General features: G+C 34.7%; 1 protein-coding gene and 1 long non-coding RNA gene across 4 annotated transcripts in view; one reads left to right on the plus strand and one right to left on the minus strand.

Moving 5' to 3' along the window:
• Positions 1-24441, plus strand: part of LOC146403832 (uncharacterized) — a 139022-nt gene that overhangs the window by 10479 nt on the left and 104102 nt on the right. For all 3 annotated transcript variants that reach the window (XR_014843664.1, XR_014843666.1, XR_014843665.1), the window contains exon 2: positions 6685-6904. This is a non-coding gene — a long non-coding RNA (uncharacterized LOC146403832). The remainder of the gene's footprint in view (positions 1-6684; positions 6905-24441) is intronic.
• Positions 14457-24441, minus strand: part of PI15 (peptidase inhibitor 15) — a 28321-nt gene continuing 18336 nt past the window's right edge. The window contains exon 6 of the mRNA XM_001926809.6: positions 14457-20234. Within this exon, the coding sequence (XP_001926844.1) occupies positions 20099-20234 (136 nt within the window). The 3' untranslated portion in view covers positions 14457-20098. The remainder of the gene's footprint in view (positions 20235-24441) is intronic.

Consider the following 24441-nt stretch of genomic DNA (forward strand, 5'->3'; position numbering starts at 1 on the left):
TCAGAGAAATACCTAAGAGTGGAATTGCTAGGTTATATGGTAGTTTCTATTTTTAGTTTTTGATTTGTACCTCCACACTGTTTCCTTTAGTGGCTGCACTAATTTATGTTCCCATCAATAGTGTACAAGAGTTCCCTTTTCTCCAAATCCTTGTTAATGATTATTTGTAAACTTTTTGATTATAGCCATTCTCTGAGGTGATATCAAGTGGTTTCTTTTTTTTTATATTTTTAATGATTTTTATTTTTTTCCTTTATAGTTGGTTTACAGTGCTCTGTCAATTTCTACTGTACAGCAAAGTGACCCAGAAACATATACATATATGTGTGTGTGTGTATATATATATTCTTTTCCTTACATTATTGTCCATCATTTTCCATCACAAGTGACTAGATATAATTCCCTGTGCTATACAGCAGGATGTCATTGCTTATCCACTCCAAATGCAATAGTTTGCATCTATTAACCCCAAGCTCCCAGTCCATCCCACTCCATCCCCCTTGGCAACCACAGGTCTGTTTTCCAAGTCCATGAGTTTCTTTTCTTTGGAAAGTTTCATTTTTGCCATATGTTAGATTCCAGATATGTTATATCATATGGTATTTGTCTTTCTCTTTCTGACTTTCTTCACTCAGGATGAGAGTCTCTAGTTCCATCCATGTTGCTGCAAATGGCATTATTTTGTTCTTTTTAATGGCTGAGTAGCATTCCATTGTGTATATATACTACATCTTCTTAATCCATTCATCTGTCAATAGACATTTAGGTTGTTTCTATGTCCTCCTGGCTATTGTGAACAGGGCTGCATAGAACATATGGGTGCCTGTATCTTTTTCAAGGAAAGTTTTGTCTGGATATATGCCCAAGAGTGGGATTTCTGGGTCATATGGTAATTCTGTATTTAATTTTATAAGGTACGTAATACTGTTTCTGATTTGCAGTTCTGTAATCTATAGCCTGCCATGATGAGCATATTTGCATGTGCCTGTTAGCCATATCCATATGTCTTTGGAAAAAAGTGTCTCTTCTGCCCATTTTTTAATTGGATTGTTTTTTTTTTTTTTGTTATTGACTTGTATGAATTATTTATTTATTTTGGATATTAATCCCTTTTCCATCATATCATTTGCAAATATTTTTCTCTCATTTGGTAGGTTATCTTTTCATTTGTTGAGGGTTTCTATTGCTGTGGAAAAGGTTTTTAAGTTTAGTTAGGTCCCACTTATTTATTTTTACTTTATTACTTGATTCTATCTTGATATTTTATTTAGGATTTTACTAAGATGACTTTCTAGGCCCAAGATGGAGTAACTATTGATGGGGAGGTACCAAATCAGCAAATTGAAACTTAGATAACGCTTGTTTTTTTTTTTGTTTTTTTGTTTTTCATCTTTTTAGGGCTGCACTCGTGGTATGTGGGAGTACCCAGGCTAGGGGTCTGATCAGAGCTGTAGCTGCTGGCCTATACCACAGCCACAGCAAGGCAGGATCCAAGTCACATTTGCAACCTACACCATAGTTCATGGCAACACAGGATACTTAACCAACTGAGCCATGCCAAGGATCAGACTTGTGTCCTCATGGATGCTCGTTGGATTTGTTTCCGCTGAGTCAGGAGGGGAACTCCAACACTTGTGTTTTGCATATCCCTGTGAATACTTCCCTTGACCAGAAACACAGTATAGTCAGCCAATCCCCAAGCATCAGGCCAACTCTGGGCTGTCTTACCCTAAACAAGGTTGACCAGGTGGCCCCAGCTCTCAGATATTTTTCTATTTGTGTCTTTTTTGTTATTTATTCTTTACCCTATAAAAGCTTCTTTCCCTCTGCCCCATTTTGTAGTTCCCTGAAAGAAGATGGGTCTCTTCATGAAGTGCTAAATAAATTTTATTTGTATCACCTAAACTTTTTTCTGTATTTTATAATAACATGTATTTTTTTGAGAAGTATTGGCCTATAGTTATTCCTTCTTGTAACATCTTTGACAGGGTGATATATCAAGGTTATTCTGGCCACATAAAACAAATTGTAACATATCCTTCATTTTGCTACTTTTTGGAAGAGTCTATGGAATTTTATTGTTACATCTTTTTCAAGTGCTTGGATAATTCACTTGGGAAATCATCTGGTCCTGAAGTGTTCTTTGAAGGAATGTTTTATTTTTATTTTTCTTTAATTGACGTATAGTTGATTTACAGTATTCTGTTAGACTCTGGTGTACAGCAAAGTGATTGAAATATGTTGTATATATAGTCTTTTTCCTACTCTTTTCCATTGTGGCTTATCATAGGATATTGAATATAGTTCCTTGTGCTATTTAGTAATGAAGGAATGTTTTTAATTGCCTTTTCAATTCATTTAGTAGATATGTTGTTATTAAGCTTTTTTATTTTTTCCTTTATAAAGCTTTATTAATTTTTTCAAGTATTTTGCCTATTTTTTCAGAATTTTCAAATGCATTGGCATAAATCTATTTATATTTTTTATATTTTTAGTATTTGCAAGATCATAGAGCATTCCACTTTTTCATTCTTAATATATCTCAAGGGAGTATCACTTTTACTAATTTTTTCAAATAGAACCTTTTCAGTTTGTCTGTGGTTTCTATCATTACCTGATTTATTTAATCAATGTTTGCTCTTACATTTATTCTTTTTCTCTTCTATAATCTTTGATTTTGACTTTGTATTTTCTTTGTGAGATTCTTATGATAGAAGCTTAAATCATTAATTTTAAACTTCTTTTTTACTGTATGCATTAAAGCTATAACTTTATTATTGAGCACTGCTTTAGTTGTATCATGAAATATTTTTGTTATTTTTTCATTATTATCCAGTTAAGATATTTTATAAAATCCAGGTGATTTCATCTTCAACTGATGGATAAATTGCTTAATTTCCAAACACTTGGGTTTGTTTCATTTACTTTTCCTTCTTTCTTTTTCTAGTTTAATTTTATTATGATCAAAGAACATGGTCTATGATTTCAGTCCTTTGCAGTTTACCTAAGTCTTGCATTCTGGCCCAGCATGTGGTCCACTTTGATGGTCTTATGCAGATTCAATCCTTGGTCTTGCTCAGTGGGTTAAGGATCTGGCGTTGCCGTGAGCTGTGGTGTAGGTCACAGGTGTGGCTCAGATCTGGCATTGCTGTGGCTGTGGTGTAGGCCGGCAGCTACAGCTCCAATTCGACCCCTAACCTGGGAACCTCCGTATGCCTCAGGTGCAGCCCTAAAATAAAAGACAAAACCCCCCCAAAAAACCAAACAATTTGATGGTCCATCAAATTGCCCATTATCACACACACAGAACATTATCCTGTTGTATGCACTCTTCTATATGTTTCTACGTGGCTTATTTTTTCTTTTAGTTGTCATCTCGATATTGAAGCTATGTTACTTGATACATAAAATTGATAATTCTTATATCTTTCTATGGAATCAAGACAAAATGAGTCTTTCATGTGTAGCTAATTTAGTCATATTTTAAACTAACATCCAGCTATTTATTTTCCATTTGTTCCACCTCTATTTTTTAATTCCTCCTTTCTTAACTTCTTTAAATTAATCACTTTCTTTTGATTTTCCTGACCCATTAGGCTTTTGTTTTTACATCTTTCTGTTCTAGAGAATATGATTTCTAAAATTATTACTTAAATTGACACTGCTACCACTTCCTAATCAATTCCATGTATCCCCCTTTGCATTATTGTTGTCATATTATTGTTGTCAATTTATTGTGTATAAATTGTAAGGTCCACAAAGTATCATTATTATCATCATTTTAAGCAGTCAGTATTTATTCATACTTACTCACATATTCACCTTTCTGGTGTTCTTAATTACTTCCTGTAATTTATTTTTCCAGCTAGGTAACCCTTCCTTAAACAACTCTTGATAGTACTTCTCAGAGTATGGATATTTGAGCAACAATTCTCTTAACTTTATTCTCTTTTAATCTGCAAGTATGTTTATTTCTTCTTCATTTTTGAAGGATGGTTTCTATAGGTATTGAATTCTAACATGGAGGTTTTCTCCTTTTAATACTTTAAGGACCTTAGTCCCTTGCATTCTGTCTTCCAGAATTTCTGTTGAAAAGTCATCCGTCAGTCTTATTACTGTTCCCTTCATGACAGTTGGCTCTTATTTCTAGTTTTTTAAGATCTTTCACTGTCTTTGACTTTTAGCAGTTTGACTATGATGTGCTTGAGTGTGGCTTTCTTTTTATATGTTATGATTGGGGTGGTAAAGCTTTTTAAAATCTGTTGCCAAATGTCTCATATCACTTTGGGGAAAATCTCAGTAAGTCAGAGGCATGTATAAGGTGGGTTATGACTATGGATTAAGGAAAAGGGATATAGGGAGAGGGGATTTAGTTCAGTTATCGTCTCCTTAGAAAGCCTCTTAAGTGCCCACATCCACTCACAACCCCCAGTTCCCCTTAGGGCATAGCATTACAGCATATTTCTTACTACACTGTAACTATCTTTTTCACTAGCAGAATGCAAATAATACGGACACTTTTCTTTCAGTATTTACAAATGTGTATATGTGTGAAATATATAAAAATGATTTTGTTATGTTAATCATTACTAATAAAATGATTTTAATATAGCATTATGTTTTTATTAGAACACTTCTGTTTATATATTTTTCTTGTTTAAATATTTAAAAACCTAGAAAATAGGATAGTGCTTTAAAATGCCCTAAATGGGAGTCCCTGTTGTGGCACAGTGGTTAACAAATCCGACTAGGAACCATGAGGTTGCAGGTTCGATCCCTAGCCTTGCTCAGTGGTTTAAGGATCCAGCGTTACCATGAGCTGTGGTGTGGGCTGTAGATGTGGCTCGGATCCTGTGTTGCTGTGGCTCTGGCATAGGCCGATTGGACCCCTAGCCTGGGAACCTCCATATGCTGTGGGAGTGGCTCAAGAAAAAGACAAAATAAATAAACAAATAAATAAATTAATTAATAAAATGAAATAAAATGCCCTAAATGGTATTTAAACACCAGAGCTAATTAAGAACTAATTATGTAAATCATAAAATTATATTTTGCCAAAAATCATTAAATTTATTTGAGGATCAACTCTTACATTGTAATTTATTTACAATTTATTTCTAAATTTTTACTAACTACAAATCACCTATAGTTGATTCAGTTTTAAAAATACATTAAGAAAAAATAATTAAAAAAAATACATTTAATTAGGAGTTCCCAATGAGGAGTTCCCATTTGATCCCTGGCCTCACTCAGTGGGTTAAGGATTTGGCGTTGCTATGAGCTGCAGTGTAGGTCACAGGCACGGCTCAGATTTTAAACTAACATCCAGCTGTTTACTTTCTGTCATGCTGTTTACTTTTTACTTTTCTGTCATGGCCGGCAGCTGTAGCTGCAGCTCTGATTCGACCCCTAGCCTGGGAACTTCTGTATGCAGCAGGTGCAGCCTATTAATTAAACGTAAAGTATGGCATTGAACCCTTTTTTAATATTTACAACTTTCTGTCAATTAGTCAAACTCTTACAATTTTTCTCTTCAGCTTTATTCTGAAATATCTTTAAAAAAATCACCGCTTACTTGGCTGTCCCCTCTAGAATGAATAGCACTACTTTGTCAAAGTTTGAGAAACGTAAAATCATCCACATAGTCTCTGGATAGATTTGGTAAACATGCGATGACTGTTGCTTCCATTTTTGATATAAGTAATGCAAACCAAGTATTAAATGTTCAAATGATATAATTCTTCTAAGGTCCTGTTGAGTTTTCAGCACAAGTATGCTGCTACAGATAGTTACGAGAGTGGCATCTGTTGGTCACTCTTGTACCTGCAGATAGGTGACCATAGCAGAAATAATATGGCAGCTTGACCACAGTCTTGCATAAACACATTGATTATTTCAGTGGTGAATACAAAGGTGATGCTAGCACAGACCATATAGTAGAATAAAAAAGGTCTTTGAAACTTTTATAAATATGCAATAAGGGAGAATAGGCAGTAAATGCAACAATAGAGATAAAGACCATGTGCTATGGGTGCTCAAAGGAAAGAAAACAAGGATTTAATTGGGGAAAACCGCAGACTTCCAAATGAGGTGAAATTAAATTAAATGAGGTGGGAGAAGCCTTTGTGATACAGAGGACACGCACACACATTGTCACAATGTAAACCACTTAAGATCAGACAAAGATGTTGGGTGTGTAGATTAGGGTATGAGTGATGCCATGTGGTTCTCATTGTCTGTAGAAAAGGTATGTGAAGCATAGCAGGAAAAAATATATATAAATATAAGCTCTCTCCTCATCAAAGGGGAAGTTAAGTGTAAGGAAAGGTCATTTGCATTTATTCGAAGGGGATAAGAAGTAAAGGATTTTTTTTTTTTTTTTTTGTCTTTTTAGGACCTTGCCTGCGGCGTATGGAGGTTCCCAGGCCACCAGCCTATGCCACATCCATAGTAATGCCAGATCCAAGCCACATCTATGGTTTACACCACCGCTCACAGCAACGCTGGATCCTTAACCCACTAAGTGAGGCCAGAGATTGAACCTGTGTCCTCATGAATGCTAGTCAGATTTGTTTCCACTGAGCCACGAAGAGAACTCCAGAAATTTTTTGAACAGGGAAGATATATGTCAAAGCTGGCCTCAGAAAGACTGATTTCATAATAAATTTAATTTTACAATTGCAGTTAAGAATGTCATCATTTCTCAACTGGACCACTCAAACTCTCAGGAATAATAGAAGCCAACCAGAGACTAGAACCCAAGAAGAGTGTGAAAAATGGGATGAATTACTGCCTTGGATGCAACAGAAGGATGGAAGAAAATAAGTGGTAGTTGTTTTTAATAACTAGATCACAGAAATCTTCCCCAGGCAGTTTCACCTGATGAAGAACAAACATCATTAAGGTATTTGTATACATTTCACCTCCTTAGTGAGGCCCTTTCTGACCACCATCATCTAAAATAATCTTCATTCTCTCTCTCCTTCCCCTGTTTATATTTCCTCATAACAATTATCTCCACCTGCCTTTTTATTATGTATTTATTGGCTTGCTTATTTTTCCCCTTGCCACCGAGAAGTAAGCTTCTGGTGGGCAGGTACTTTGATTTTAACCTTGAGTAGTACCTGACATGTAAAATGGACTCGATAAATATTTGTGGAGTAAATGAATTGAAAGATACCAAAGATTAAGTGGGTGACCAGAATCTGAAGTCAGTGAATATAGATGATGCACTCGTGGATCTGAGTCTCAAAGGACTAAAAAGCAGATGAGACAATAGCTACTTGTTGTGCTATTCTGGGCTTGGAAGAAGAGAACGAGAGTGAAAATGCAAGAAAAAGAAAGGATGATTGGCAGAGCAGGGTCTTAATGAAGGTGGCCTCCATGACTCTCTAAAGCCCATTTGAACTTAGTGGTCAGACAGATCCTTCTGAATGTGTTGGATTGTGACACTTTTCTACTCAAAACTCTCAGTAACATTCCGTTTCATTCAGAATAAAAGCCAAAGCCCTTACAATGGTCTGCTCCACACAGCCTGGAATTCTGAGACCTCTGTGACCTCATTCCAACACTGTTTATTTCTTCCTTCTGCTGCAAGTCTGTGGACACAGCAGGCTTTTGCCCTCCCTTCTTCCTCTGCCTGGAAACTGTCCCCCCAGAGGTTCACAGGGAATGTGTCTAGGGTTAGATTCCATATGGCTATCTCCTTCAAATCCTTCCTATCTTTGCTGAAATGTTACCATGCTTAGGCCTTTTCTGACCCCTTAGGTAAAACTGTGAACCCTCTGTTGCGCATTCCCCATGTCTCATTCTGCCTGATTTTTCCTCAATAGCACTTACTGACCTCTGATAACATTCCACGTCTTCATATTTGTTCATTGTTGACCTCCTCCCCTCCAGAATGAAAATACTATGAGGCATGGCTTTTGTTATGTCTTGTCCACTGCATTGCTTCAAAACCTTGAAGAGAGTCTGACACATAGTTAGAAATAAAAAAATGCCATAAAAAAAAAGAGCGACTGTGCATATTTAAAACAAAATATAAGAATGAGGAACTCACAGAGGAGTTTAATGCATTAACCAGACAATTTGGTTTGGATAGTTCATTCGTGAATGTCTATCAATGGTTCTTAATCAAGGGTATTTAGTGCACCCCTCCTTCTCCAAGAAGGCACTTAAGTATGTATACAAGTAGTTATGGTTGTCACAATTTGTGGAAACTGGAGAAGGTTCCATAGGCATTTAGTGTTCTGAGGATCTATGGATGTCCCTTTTGTGGCATGGGACATTCCCTCACAATAAAATATTTTCCTATTGAGAATGTCAGTATTATCCCTATTGAGAAACACTGCTAGAAAATCATGTTTCCTTAACTGTTGCAGTATAGTTGATTTACAATGCTGTGTTTGCATCTGCTCTACAGCAGTGGTTCTGTTATGCATATATTTTATATAAAAGAATGTATATATATTCTTTTTTTATATTCTTTTCCATTATGGTTTATCACAGGATATTGAATATAGTTCCCTGTGCTATATAGTAGGACCTTGTTTTTTACCCATTATATGTATAATCGTTTGCATCTGCTAATCCTAAATTCCCAATCCATCCCTCCCCTAGCCCCTCCTCCTGGACAACCACAATTCTCTCTATGTCTGTGAGTCTATTTCTGTTTTGTAGATAAGTTCCTTTGTGTCATATTTCAGATTCTACATGTAAGTGATATCATATGGTATTTTCTTTCTCTTTCTGACTTACTTAGTATGATAATCTCTGGGTCCATACATGTTGCTGCAAATAGCATGATTTCATTTTTTATGGCTAAGTAGTATTCACTTACACACACACACACACACCCACACACACACACACACACACACACACACACCCACCCACACACCCACACACCCCATATCATTATCCATTCATCTGTCAATAGACATTTAGGTTGTTTCCATGTCTTGGCTAATGTAAATAGTGGTACTCTGAAGATATGGGTGCATGAATCATTTTGAATTATAGCTTTGTCCACATTTATGCTCAGGCATGGGAATGCTAGATCATATGACAGCTCTATATGTAGTTTTTTTTTTTTTGAGGAATTCCGTACTGTTTTCCATAGCAGCTGCACCAACTTACAGTCCCACTAACAGTGTAGGAGGGTTCCCTTTTCTCCATACCCTCTCCACCATTTGTTGTTTGTAGACTTTTTGATGATGGGCATTCTGACTGGTGTGAGGTGGCACCTCATTGTAGTTTTTGTTTTCGTTTCTCTAATAAGTAGCAATGTTGGGCATCTTTCTATCAGCCTCTTGGCCATCTGTCTGTCTTCTTTGGAGAAATATCCTAGGTCTTCTGCCTATTTTTGTTGTTGTTGTTGTTGTTGTCATTGAGTTGTATGAGCTGTTTGTATATTTTGGAGATAAGCTCTGTTGTTCACATAATTTGAAAATATTTTCTCCTAGTCTGTAGGTTTTTTTCATTTTTGTTTATGATTTCCTTTGCTGTACAAAAGCTTGTTACTTAATTAGGTCTCATTTGTTTATTTTTGCTTTTATATCTGTTGTCTTTGGAGACTGACCTAAGAAACACTGGTATGATTTATGTCAGAAAATGTTTTGCCAATGTTCCTCCTGGGAGTTTTTTTCTTTAATTAAAAAAAAATTTATTGGGAGTTCCCGTCATGGCTCAGTGGAAACGAATCTTACTAGTTTCCATGAGGATACAGGTTCAATCCTGGGCCTCGCTCAGTGGTTTAAGGATCCACTGTTGTTGTGAGCTGTGGTGTAGGTCACAGGCATGACTCAGATCTGGCCTTGCTGTGGCTGTGGTGTAGACTGGCTGCTACAGTTCCAATTCAACCCCTAGCCTGGGAAACTCCATATGCCATGGGTGCGGCTCTAAAAAGACAAAAAAAAAAATTATTGAAGTATAGTTGACTTATAAAGTTGTATTATTTTCAGGCATACAGCAAAGTGAATCAGCTATACATATGCCTATACCCATTCTCTTTTCCCATGTAGGTTATTACAGAATATTGAGTATTTTTCTACGAAACATATCATGAGTAATTTTATAGGGATCACACTAAGTCTGTAGATTGCTTGGGATATCTTTCATTTCTTTGAATCATCTTCAATTTCCTTTATTACTGTTTTGTAGTCCTCAGCAAAGTCTTTCACCTCCTTGGTCAGGTTTATTCCTAAGTATTTTATTCTTTTGATGCAATTTTATTTTTTTTAATTTTTATTTTTTGGTCTTTTTTCCTTTTCTAGGGCCTCATCCACAGCATATGGAGGTTCCCAGGCTAGGGGTCTAATCGGAGCTGTAGTTGCCGGCCTATACCAGAGCCACAGCAACGCCAGGTCCAAGCCATGTCTGTGACCTACACCACAGCCCACTGCAATGCTGGATCCTTCACCCTGAGTGAGGCCAGGGATCGAACCTGCTGTTCATAGGTGCTAGTCAGATTCATTCCCCCTGAGCCACGACAGGAACTCTGATAGATTTCCATACAAATTTTAGAATTATTTGTCCTAGTTCTGTGAAAAATGTCATTGATAGGGGTGTTTTGATAGGTGTTCCATTGAATCTGTAGACTGCCTTGGGTAGTATGATCATTTTTACAAAATTATTCTTTGAAGCCATGAGTGTAATATATCTTTCCAACTGTGCTGTCTTCAGTTTCTTTCATTGATATTTTATAATTTTCAAATAAAGTCTTTTAGTCGCTTAGTTGGATTTATTCCACAGTATTTTATTCTTTTTGATGCAATTATAAATCTGGTTGTTCTCTTAGTTTCTCTTTTTAATAGTTTGTTATCAGTGTATAGAAATGCGACAAATTCATGTACATTAATTTTGTATCCTAAAATTTTACCAATTCACTGATGAGTTCTAGTAGTTTTTTGTTGGTGTTTTTTAGGATTTTATATATATATAGGATCATGTCATCTGCAAACAACAACAGTTTTACTTCTTCCTTTTCAATTTGAATTCCTTTTATTTTTTTCTTGTGTGATTTCTGTGGCTATGACTTCCAATAGTATGCTGAATAAAAGTGGAAAGGATGATCATGTTTGTCTTCTTCACAAACTTGGAGGAAATGCTTTTAGCTTTTCACCACTGTATATAATGTTATCTGTGGGCTTGTCATATATAGCCTTTATTATGTTGAGGTATGTCCCCTCTATACACACTTTGTTGAGAGGTTTTGTTATAAATGGATGTTGAATTTTGTCAAAAGCTTTCTCTGCGTCTATTGAGATGGTCATGTGATTTTCAATCTTAAATTTGTTAATATGGTCTATCACATTGGTTGATTTACAGGTATTGATCCATTCTTGTACCCCTGGAATATAGTCCACTTGATCATGACATCTGACCCTTTTGATATATTATTGGATTTGAGTTGTTAATATTTTATTGAGAATTTTTGCATCTATGTTCACCAGTGATAGAGGCTTGTAGTTTTCTTTTTTTGTGATATCTTTGTCTGGTTTTGGTATCAGGTGATGCTGGCTTTATCAAATGAAAGCATTCCTTCTTATGCAAATTTTGGAATTGTGTAGAATAGGTGTTAACTCTTCTCTAAATATTTGTTAAAATTCACCTGTAAAGACATCTGGTCCTGGACTTTTGTTTATTGGAAGTTTTAAAATTACTGATTCGATTTCAGGATTTATAATTGGCCTCTTCATAGTTTCTGTTTCTTTCTGGTTCAGTCTTGAGCTATTGTACATTTCTAGGAATTTGTACAAGTCTTCCAGGTTGTCCATTTTTTTAGTGTGTAATTTTTTGTAGTAATCTCTTATGATCCTTTGTATTTCTGTGTTGTCAGTGGGATATCGCTATTTTCATTTCTGATTTCATTTATTTATGCCTTCTCTTTTTTTCTTGTTGAGTCTGGCTAAAGCCTTATCAGTTTTGTTTATCATCCTGATTATTTTTTATTAACTATTATTATTCACTTGAGAAGGGATAGATCATAAATTTGACTCATATTTTTAACAGTCAACAGTATTCATATAAATAGATCTACATAAAGATTTTCACAAAGTAAAACATATCAATGAAGTAATTATATTGGCTGGCATCTTTGGAATAAATCTGGGAAAATGTCATAAATTTCTAAAACCTCATCCAAATCTAAATTTGTATAATTTTATGAGTTAACCATGGGCTACATTATTAATCTCAGCAATTGCCAATGGCCAGCCCTTGTATTACATTGTAAGATTGTATTAGTATTTATGGCTTTTGAACAAAATAAGGCAATAAAAATGAAGTGCCTGTATAGCAATAATTAGTCAATTAAAAAGAGCAGCCAGGTTTCTTATTTACATTATTCTTGCTCCTCCTTCTCCCACTTATGCTTTTATCATCAGGCTGCTGAATAAAGTTTTATATTTCTTTGAAGCCCTGTGTTTGCAATACACTCCATTAAAGATATGCCCTCAAAATACTGAATTTCAAAATCATTTGAAATATTTTTGTCCCTTCCATATGGTTTCCTTCTTATTCCTTGAAGTAACAATTTCATTGTTTTTTAAATTTACCATTCCACTTTTCTTTTTACAAATAAAAACAAATATCTTTTATTTCCTGCGTTATATATGTATTTTTCCCCTAGCCTTTCTTACAAGAGTAGCATACTAGCTACACTTGTATATACCATTCTTTTCACTTGTACTCATATCCTGGGAGACCACTGTACCAGTTTACAGAGATTTTTCTCATTCCATTTTAAATTACATACTCTTCTCTTGTGTAGACATCTCATTTAGCCAGTCCCCTTCTGATGGACTTTTGAATTGTGTCTTGGCTTTTACTAGAACAAATAATTTTATAGTGATTAATGTTGTATACATGTCATTTCACATATTGGTAGTGTATCTCTGAAATGGATTTGTGGAAGAGGATTTGATGGGTCAAAGGGTAAATGCATGTAAATTTTCCGAGAAAATGGCAGATTCTAAGGCTTATAAAATTTTTCACATACCATTTAATTTTTTAGAATTCACTTTTTATGTTAGAAAAATCATTTTTGAAATGATAATTAAGGACATTGTGCAGTTTATCATGTGGAAACTCAGAACAGACTGCTGTCTATACTCAAGTTTGGTAATCTCATATGCCCCTTGATAAGTGGGTACATTGACTTTGATCAGTAGGTTAGCAATATAGGTAACATGCCAAGACCTTACTCCTCATTCATCAGGGGAGAAAACTGAAGCCACAGAGATTCAACTTGTGTTGGTGCCATCTCTCCAATTTGTCAGGACGGAACTAGTCACTCCTGCAGAGTTGGTGCAATGGTACAAACACAGCTTAGGAATAAGTCGGTGCCCCTGGCACCACCATGCCAAGATTCTTGTCTCAGGAAGAACTGGGTCAGAATCACTGACAGTGGGAATAGGCTTTGGTCCCAAGAACGTAGTCAGCTGTTTCTGGAAAAGCTGATGTTCATCTTGTAAGGGTGTGCCTGCTTCTCATAGGATGGTTGGCCACAGCTCTTACTGTTGAGGGAGACAATGGAATCAGGCACCCACAATACCCCCTATTTCTTCACTGTGACAAGTATGTAAGACTTGAGGGACACGATTCCTTTTGCATCCATCAGGCCTAGTCTGAGGGGTCTATAACATGCAACATACACACACAAACATTTACACATATCAATGAATGGAGCCCCACTCCTGCAGAGATAGATGGAGCTTTCCAAACATTTGGATGAGAAACTGGAGGCATAAAAGAGGAGGAAGTGAAGTGAAAACGGAAGACTACTGAGAGAAAGGGAAGCTGAAAGCGAGCTACAGAGTTCTGTGAGATATTCTGAAAAGTCTGAAGTTCATGAGGCTTTCTTGTCTTGAGTAAAATATGGTAAGGAGAAGTTTAAATACATTCCTAGAGTTGAGTCCTTCTCAGCAAACTGGCCTGGAGCCATACTGTCTCACTGGAGAGAGAGGAATTACCCTCTGTAAGGCAGAGCCACCCGGTAAACCCCCAGCCTTGGTCCAACTAGTGATTGGAGGTGGTGCTTCTCCCCCAGAAATGCCTATGGTTTCTCTTCATGCCCTCAATATGAGGAAGCATGTAAATATTTATGTCCCCCTGCTATAATTTTCCTCAGTTGGAACTTCTTGATACAATGTTCTTTTCCTCTATCTCTATGTAAATGTCTTTGATATTGGTACTTCACAATGTTTTTCAGAATTAAATAGAAAAATGACGGAAGAAGGAAGGAGGCAGGAAAGGAAAGAAAGAGAAAAAAAGAAAAACAGATGTTTTGATGTATTTCAGTCAGGCACTAAAGACATAATCATTGCCACTTTGGAAAAGTAGTTCATTTCTTATCAAAACTATCATGACATCTAGTTCAGATTTTATCATAGAATTATCAAAAACAGGAAAACAATTAGATTCATGTTGTTAATTAAACTTTAAAAACAAATCAATTAATTATAACTTTTTATTGAAAGAGAAAACAATGTAGCAGAGCTCAGAAAGCTACACTTGTTATGCTTTATAAAGACAGAGGTTTACACAGGTTTTTTGTATGTACACATTCATGACATTATATCACAACATCAAAGGCACTTTTACTCCCACAGGTAATGAATAAGAATATCAAATTAATATTTTTAAAAATTAAAATGATACAGTCTGTTTTAGGATTATGTACATATTTGAAACATATTTTTAAACATTATTTTCATATGTGCATCACAATTATCTCTAATTGTCAGAATATTATGGTACCAAAATTCTGTCTGTCAAATAACAAAACACAAGATACTGTAATCTATAACCAAGCACCAAAGTCAGTATTTAATGCTCCATCAAACTAAGAGGATTCTAACACATGCAAAGTGAAATGGGTGTTTAAGATAACAACTGAAATACTTTTAGAGTTTAACTTTTTTTGTCTTTAATTAGCTGGTTATTTTAGAGAAAATGGGGAACACTAGATGATTTAGATCAGTTTTTTCTAATGATTTAATATAATCCTAGGGCTCTCAGAAGAAACTTCCAAGGCACCGAGGAAAGTTTGGGGAATAAGTAGGTCCATTTTACGGGTATCATATTTTAGAGCTTTGTATGTGATTGAAGTCATACAAAGGGTTCTGTTGTTTTAAAATAAATTTGAAAACACTAATTTGGAAAACTGCTTCAAAGTGTATACCATTTGGTCATGCAGACACAGTTTAAGAAATATCTTTGTCAAAACAGATCATCACACTTAGTCAATTGCACAACTCAAGTGAAAGTTTACTTAAAAATGTTGCCTTCATTAATTACAGAAGATGTAATTCTCAGTTTTTATGCACATTCTTAAGTTTAGAAGGACTTTTTAATGGCATAATAAAATGTTATTATTAGCTCAATAGTATGACCAAAGAGGATTATCAAATTATAGATCAAGTGGAAATAGATAATTTTTTGATACATGTAATTATTTTAATGTATAAAAATAAATTATCACTTCTGAAGGTGAGACACACTTATAATTTTCTGTTTGATAATTTTAATTCTTATTGTATTAATGATGTAAACAAAATGAAAAATATATAAATATGTAGTTCAAAAAAAGAACACTTTAATAAGCACCTTAGAACTGGAGTATCATTTTTTAACATTATTTAGGAAAGTGGATGTCAAGATACATCATCTCTTATCCCCTTATAAAATTATGTAAATATATTCAAATATTTTTAATGCTATCAGATTTAGTGAGTATCCAAGAATTCTAATATTATGCAACTAAAATTTTTATTGACTCTAAGAAATGGTTTTGTTGCAGGTCAAGTAGCCATCAAGAATTTGTTTTTATAACCACCAGAGGGCGCCAGTGCCTGCAGCATGGTTGGTGTGGGTGTTAACGCTAACCTTTAGGTGATAGTTGAATTTGACATTGCCAAGATAAAAATACCTTTAAAAAAAATCGATAACTTCTAAGAAATATGTTTGCATTTGGTAAAACCTAAATAAAGCTGGACTATTGTATAAAAAATAGAGTTTACTGGCTTATGTCAGTTAAGATTAATTTAACAAGACTTCATTAGTATTTCTAAATCAGGGATTTTTAACAAAGAATAAAAGGAGAGTTCCTAAGCTACTAAAATTAACAATTCATTTAGCACCACATATTTAGCACCAGAATAGATACTTACAGTTTACACTTAATATAAACTTTAATTGCAAAGAAACTTCAAAATTGTAGCAAGTATATGACAGTTGTAATGCATTTTTCAGCACCATGTGAATTGTTAAAGTTTCTAAATTTTTGCTTCACCTCTCATAAGTCAATGTTAGACTATGACATAAACTTTAAAAATCATTATGCATGTGTTTAAATATGTCTTCCCTCACACATGTAATGACAATACAAAAATACATATAATAACAAAGATAATATTAGACATTGATAGAAATCTAACTTTACTCTCCCTAAACACTTCTGTAGGAAAAGGCTTCTATCCAAGTCAAGATTTGTGTCCTATGCTACTGTGTAACATAGGGAATGGTGTTATACAAGGGGGAGAACACAGGTCCTAGTTTAAGCATGACTTTTCAGACATATTTGATGTATCTGTTTAGCTTATGCATTCATTTAATAAGCAGAGTATGAACACAAAACATTTAAAACTGGCCTAAATCTGTTTTAGATTTACTTATGTGGATGTTATAAGTTGACTTAACACAAGCATTTATTAATGGGAAAAATATATATATTGCTTCAATTCACATATTCTCAGTAAATTGTATTGAAGTTTCTCTACTGTTTGGTCAACTCTGTGCTAAAGCTGCATGGAGCTTTCAAATGAATATTTCCACGAAGTTTTCAAATAAACACCACAGCACTGCCCAATTTAATTTGTTAAGGAAGCCCTAATGGACCAGAAAAGTGATGCTGCTTGGACAACTGAACAGAAAAAACAAAACAAAAACAAAAAAAATATGATAATAATAAAAAACATTTCTGCCACATTTTAAAGCAAGCCTATCTATCATAACCAGGAGTGTTAAGACTGTGTCTACACAACTCAGATACACTTCTGTATCAGTTTAACAGCAAAGATTGTTATTTTTCCAGTCTTTTGATGACATGGAAGCAAAAAAAAAAAAAAAAAAAATCTATACTGTGACAGAAAGTTTTTACTTTTCTACTGAATAAAGGATGATATGAAAAACTGTGCCAAAGATAAAAATCAATGTTTTAGAATATATATGCCAATTACTATTTCTTTTCAATGAAACTGTTTGAAATAGAAAACCTCAGTACTGACTATTTAAAGCTGCTCTTATGAAATAGCTTATGCCCAGACCCCTTCTGTCTCTGGGAATTACAGTGAGAAATAGCTATCCTAGCACCATTGTTGCATGCTGTGAAAAAAATATGACATGCTTTGTTGACATTAGCAAACTTTCATTTGCTTTAGCCTGGAAAATAAAACATTTCACATGGCTACTTTATATTACTGACTTTCAAAAGTACAGATAGAATAACAAATATACCCGTTATATTTTCAGCTGAGTTGTTAAGTTACAAATAAACTACAGTTCTAGCTGTGATTTGGAAAGGATTGTGGAGTAGAAATTATGAGTGTGTGGACCCTAGTCTTAATCTGATGTTTGATGAGTTATCTGGATTGTTGATGCTTTCAAAGTTTTGTACCTAAGACCTTTTAGTCTTAACAGAACATGGAAAGGTGGGATTCCTCTAAATTCTTGCAATTCTGAATTTTCTAGTTAATTCTAAAAACTTGTTCATATAAGCATTTATTACATTACAGCCACTATGTAAGAAGCTGGGATAAATACAAAGATAAGACAGAATTCTGCCAAAGAGGAGCTCATGAAAGACCTATTTTTTGTCTCAAACAAATGTTTCACAATATTAACGATAATGTTACTATTCATAAACTCCTATTACTATGGTAATTTTACTTTCCCATGAACCTCTGTGAAACATGTGGCAAATATCATTATTCTTTTTGAGTACTAAGAAACCAAGCCATGCAAGTAAACCAGCAACAGAACTGGAATTGCTAATAGCCTTTTTGGGCTTAATGGTACTTTTGCTTCTTTTATTGAACTAGTTTAGCAAAATCAAGGATGAAAATACTTTCTGGATAAATTAATTTCTCACTAATGAGCTTTCTTTCCAATTGCCTAGTTAAAGTTGGATTGGGGCCTGACTCTTACAATTATTTCCGTTCTTCACTTTAGTCTCAGAAAATACCCATTTTAAATAAAGTCTGTATGTGTTCCCACAAAAGCAAAGTAGTATGATATGAAAACACTTGATCAGATTCAGTGCATGAAAGAAATCAGACCAATTGTCATCATGTAAACCTAAACTCCAGATGGTGGATGTTTCCTCTTTGGATTTAATTATCTGTCATCTTTCATCTACCCTAAGAAACTGCAAATGTGTAGGCAATTTTAAACAAGTAGCCTCCTTCTGTTATTTGTACTCTGGAACAACCATGTCTACTTATTCCGTAATTCTATTGAAGCATTACATAGCCTGAACCCAGCCCCCCAGCACACACACTTGAAATGTAATGTGTTCGTGTCTTGACCCAAAGGTTGAATTCTCACTGCAAGTGATTCTCTGATTGGAAATAAGCTTTCCCAAAAATCACATGACTGAAATTTTCATAGTAACTTTGACATCCACCAAACTTAATGGAGAATTGAAAATTATTCTGTTTAGATAGACAAGTAAAATTTGGTAATTAGCCTTTAGAATATCATCAGAAGGCCCCTTTAACAAAATCATAACTGTCTATGATGTGCACATGGGATCTTTAACACGATGTTTAAAGACTATGATGATTGGGTTGATTTGCACCAAATAAGGACAAGCAAAACCATGGAGAGTCGGAGGTGTCCTTGGCACCTCCAATGTTTCTTTCTGGCATTCTGCACCTGCTGACAGGCCTCAAGGTATACTAGACCTTCAGGATATGTCCTTCTGAAGCTCTCCATGTGTGTGTGTGTGGGGGGGGGGGTGTAACCCTTTTTCTGGGACTTTTTATCTCTGTAACCCGAATCTCACTTTTCTTGGGCCTCACCAATTTGCATGGGTTTAACTTTTCACCTTCCAAAATCACCTATTTACTCTCACCCACCAATTCCTGGTCAGTTGTTAATTCGTCCCTGCCTCATTTAGTTCCAAGCACTCCAGCTACATTTTCATGCTAATCAGATGCTTGACATATTACACAGCATATCACCTTTCCCACCTACCTGTAAACTGTTGCAGTAACTTTCTCAAAATCACAAGAAAAACCAATTTGTTAAAAAAATAATTTTATACCAAGATAATTAGTCTGAATTTCTGAATATTTTTTGTGAGCTTCTTGAAGGCAGGGATCATATCTTATTATCTTTGCATTATCCAAACATAATTAGCATTGTGCCTTGCCCATCATGACCATGCCACACAGGATTACTGATTCAATAAAAGAGAATAAACAAAAGGCATGATTTGAACCTTACATAAGTCAAGTATATCTTTTGGTGAGCCCAAATAATATATCTCTAGGATGAAATCTGTGATTGCTTAATTAAGATATTGTATCCAGATATCACCGAGGGTTCTTTCACAAATTATCAGTTTTTGGCATTACAGAAATGGGTGCTGAAGATGTCCCACAACCTCATGTATATTTTAGAATAGGATTTAAAAAATTTTTCCTCAAGTTAACTATAGATTCATATTATTATCTGTGTATTACATCATCTATGCGTGTATATATACACACATGTATTATAGGCCAAATATCTATTTTATTCTTTAGGGCCATATCATAATTCCTTTGGAAAACAAGTTTTGGAATGGGATGCATCAACGATGTCAATCCTACGTACAATATTTTAATTTATGCTTAGAGGTCAGAAAATAGAAACAGATATTCTGATTACCTCAAAGGATTAAACAAACACACTAGACAAACACTAATTTATACAATGATAATAAAAGGAAAACAAGATTATGATAAAATATGTATAGTATGTGCAAAACTCAATATATATACATGCCTATGATTCCCAGAAACCATTATATTTCCTGGAGGAAAAGATAAGCTTATTTAAACCAGTATAGGTAGTTTGACGTTACTCCTGGAAAACAAAGATTATCAGTACAAGAGCCCCCATAACTTGGAGGGCAGGCTGAACATGGTACCCCAACTTTATATGGTGCTTCTCCAATCCAGTTGCCCCTAGAGAGAAAGAAGAAGTTAGCATTAGTGCTACTTGCCCATTTAAAAAATCTGAGTGTCCTTTAGCACATGATCACATGTTTTGGCATGTGAGGATATTTCTAAAAGTTTGTCATTTTCAAAAAGCACTGAATGTTATATCCATGTCTTATTTCTACAGTAGTTTATCCCATATACCTTACTTAAAAATATTTTCTTTCTAAGTTAATAATATGTTAATTTACAGGTGAGAAATAAGGCGCCACAGTGGATGGTGACATTATTAGTCATCTGAGAGCAGGCTTGACGCTCTATCCACCCACCACATCCACACCTTCCTACAGTAGCCTTCTAGAGCAAGTAGGCTGTGTCCACTTAAACTTCCTTGTTAAAAAACTCATTCTAATGTTATTATAAAGATAGTAATATATATATATATATATATATGTTTTGATGACAGTAGCTTTGCAATATAGTCTGAGGTCAGGGAGCCTGATTCCTCCAGCTTCATTTTTCTTTCTCAGCATGGCTTTAGCTATTTGGGATCTTTTGTGTTTAAAAATTAAAAAAATTTTTGTTCTAGTTCTGTGAAAATGCTATTGGTAATTTGAAAAGGATTATATTGACTCTGTAGATTGCCTTGGATAGTACAGTCCTTTTGACAATATTGATTCTTCCAATCCAAGAGATGGATTTGTGTCATCTTTGATTTCTTTCATTAGCATCTTATAGTTTTCAGAGCATGGGCCTTTAATCTCTTTAGGTAGGTTTATTCCTAGGTGTTTTATTCTTTTTGCTGTAGTGGCAAATGGGACTGTTTCCCTACTTTCTCTTTCTGATCTTTCATTGCTGGCATATAGAAATGCAATAGATTTCTATGGCATATATATATACAATGGACTATTACTCAGCCATAAAAAGAATGAAATAATGCCGTTTGCAAATACATGGATGGACCCAGATTTTCTCAAACTAAGTGAAGTTGGTCAGTGAAAGACAAGGATCATATGATGATGTCACTTATATGTGGAATCTAAAAAAGAGATACAAAAGAGCTTATTTTCAGAACAGAAATAGACACAGATTTTGAAAACAAACATTTGGTTAACAAAGGGGGAGGGTTGGGGCAAGGGATGGACTGGGGATCTGGGATTGGCATATGTACACTGTGGTATATGGAATAAGTGGCTACTGGGGACCTGCTGTATAACACAGAGAACGCTGCACAATATCTATGATAATCTATATGGGAAAAAAAATCTGAAAAAGAATGGATTGTGTACATGTATAACTGAATCACTTTGTTGTGCAGTAGAAGTCATCACAACATTGTAAATCAACTCTACATCAATAAAACTTTAAAAATGAAAAACGGTAGTAATATATATAAACAAATATTTGTGTATATATAATTCTGGAAGATTAGAAATGATGAAATGAGCAAGAAGTTGTCATAAGAACAAAAATAGGTTTTAAATATTCAAAAGATTTCATTCTAAATTTGAAAAATAGTTTAAATTCTCAGTATTCATAAAATGAGACATGGAAAACTCAATAAGAGAATAATGGCTTGTAGAAGCAGCCTTTAAAGGTGATTCCAAAACATTTTCCCATATGCAAGCTCACAGTTACGGTTTTAGTAATGCTGTTAGTTTTTAAAAAATACTGAACACCATTTGACAGAATTATTATGTGTTGCCAATATTTTTCTTCAGCTGTAATAATGATCATCATTATAATTATATACAAAATTCACCATTTAGGGTGGCTAAGAACACCCACGGTAACTTACTGTTATTAAGCTCTTCTAACTCTGAAGGAGGAGGTAATAAATGGTGGTTAGTAACTACAGTACTAGGAAATAACACTATAGCCAGCAATGTGAAGGAAATTGAATGGTTGAAAATTTGGTTGTCGATAGTAAAAGTCAGGGTTGAAGATAAGACAGAAGTAGGTGAAGTCTAAAATATAAGACAGATGGGTCTCATCTTTAAGATCAAACTAAGACCAAACAGGTGACTCATAAAGTGTATTTACAAGGCATGAAAATAGCCTCTTGTTTTGTTTGTTGAAAACTTACACTTTTATGTATAATGGAAAATTTATGTATAAAATGAAAAACATGCTGATTATTCCCATTATAAAATGAAATGAGATCCCAAGACTATACACATCTATTTAGCTTGTTCTATAGTCTGCCTTCCAGAGAAGCTTCCTCAAGCATAATTCTGATAATGTCACATGTTTGTATATAAACATTCCAGCAGAGTGCAGCTCACTCCTTTAGCCTAATCTCTCTCATTCTATATCCATAATCTCATTTCCCTCTGTATCTTTACCAAAGCCATAAAAACATAGGGACTTCATCCTGTGCTTTTTTTTTTTTTTTTTTTTTTTTTTTTTTGTCTTTTTGCCATTTTTTGGGCCGCTCCTGCGGCATATGGAGGTTCCCAGGCAAGGGGTCTAATCGGAGCTGTAGCCGCTGGCCTATGCCAGAGCCATAGCAATGCGAGATCCGAGCCGCGTCTGCAACCTACACCACAGCTCACGGCAACGCCGGATCCTTAACCCACTGAGCAAGGGCAGGGATCGAACCGCAACCTCATGGTTCCTAGTTGGATTTATTAACCACTGCACCACGATGGGAACTCCCCCTGTGCTGTTTTAATTTCATATTTTTCAACTTACTCTAATACCTTTTGGAAGTTATACCGTACATGGTTTTGGTAATATTAACTTAGAAATACAATTTTATGATATGAAAAATTTATTATATGTTATAAACTTTTACGTGAATGGAGGATGATTATATTCAGTAGGAAACCAGTCAACTGATATATTATTCATCCTTTTCATTTTTATTCTATTTCATCTAATTCAATTAACTCACATTCTTTCTTTCTCTCCCTTTCTCTCTCCCCCACCCCAAACACATCCCTTTCCTTCTCTGTTATTTTCTTCCCTGTAAAAAAATTTAGGCTTGCGATAACGTCGTATTGGGATTGGAAAAAACATATTCAACTATGGGGATTTTAAAGCTTTCTTTATTGCCTAGGTTTCAAAAGAATGGTTCTTTATTACAGCAAATATAGCATACTAACATGGCTTCTTAATCTCTTAGACTTATAAAACAAGCACACATCTCATCAATAATGTTAGAAAATTCTCATCATTGGCCAAAGCCAGAATAATTAAATGAATGTAATAAAAACCTCTCTTGCTATTTGGGAACTACTTGGCCTATTTATGTCAAAAAGAAGGATAAAGTTTTAATAGGAAAATATAAAGCATAAAATGGAAAATCAAACAAATGCACAGTTTTAATGCTTTTCATAATGTAGCCACATTCCACTTTCCAAATCTTACTATTTTGTGAAGAGGGGACCATCGGGAAAATCGCTATTTTTCTAGCTTTACAAAAACACTGCCACTGGCATACTACCATATAAATGAGTAATGCAGTTATTTGTGAAACATTTTCTCATTCCCTCCCCATACTGGCAAAGCAGGAGAAAAATCTTTGTTTGGGACTTACTTTGGACGACACCAAGAGTGTCATAAATCCTCTGCACATTTTAATATTTACTCCGAAGGGGAACAGACTCATGTATAAATACTGGAACATTTTATCTGAAGAGTTATTGTTATCAAAAAGGCATTTTATCAAATGTTAACAAATGCTTATTTATCCTCATAAAAATGTTCATAAATGGGACCATATTTTATAATCGTTGATGAATTTTCACAACACCTTTTTATGTATGGCATAGGATGAAATTACTGAATATTTTTTACACTGACATTTAAATCATGGCCAAGCTTCCATTAAAAGGAAGTCATAGCATTTAAATTTTCCCTTCTGATTTTGAATGCCTTCCTCACCATCTATGGAAAAAGTAAACTATGATTTTAATTTTACACTTAAAGAAAGAAGAAGGACTTGTTTTGCTTTCCTAGTGAAAAAGTTAAGCCAACATTCTAGTACTGATTGACGAGACTATTGCGGTGTTGATAAATTCCCTTAGTAGATCCTATCCTGATGCCTTTTATACACCTATCAAAAGCCTGGAGGTACACTGTTTATTTTACAATTACTGTGTCTAGAGAAAGATGGTCTCACCTCTAAATCTCAAATTGTTTTGCCTGCCATTTTAATCTAGAATCCTTGTGAAAAGAAACCTTTTCACTCACCACTTTTCAGGTAGATGAGAATAACGGATGATTTGAG

Source organism: Sus scrofa, chromosome 4 (assembly GCF_054392235.1).
Source record: "Sus scrofa isolate SSC_HxYL_T2T_F1_AM1 chromosome 4, Sscrofa_HxYL_maternal_Yorkshire_Landrace_v2.0, whole genome shotgun sequence".
NCBI classification, from domain to species: domain Eukaryota; kingdom Metazoa; phylum Chordata; class Mammalia; order Artiodactyla; family Suidae; genus Sus; species Sus scrofa.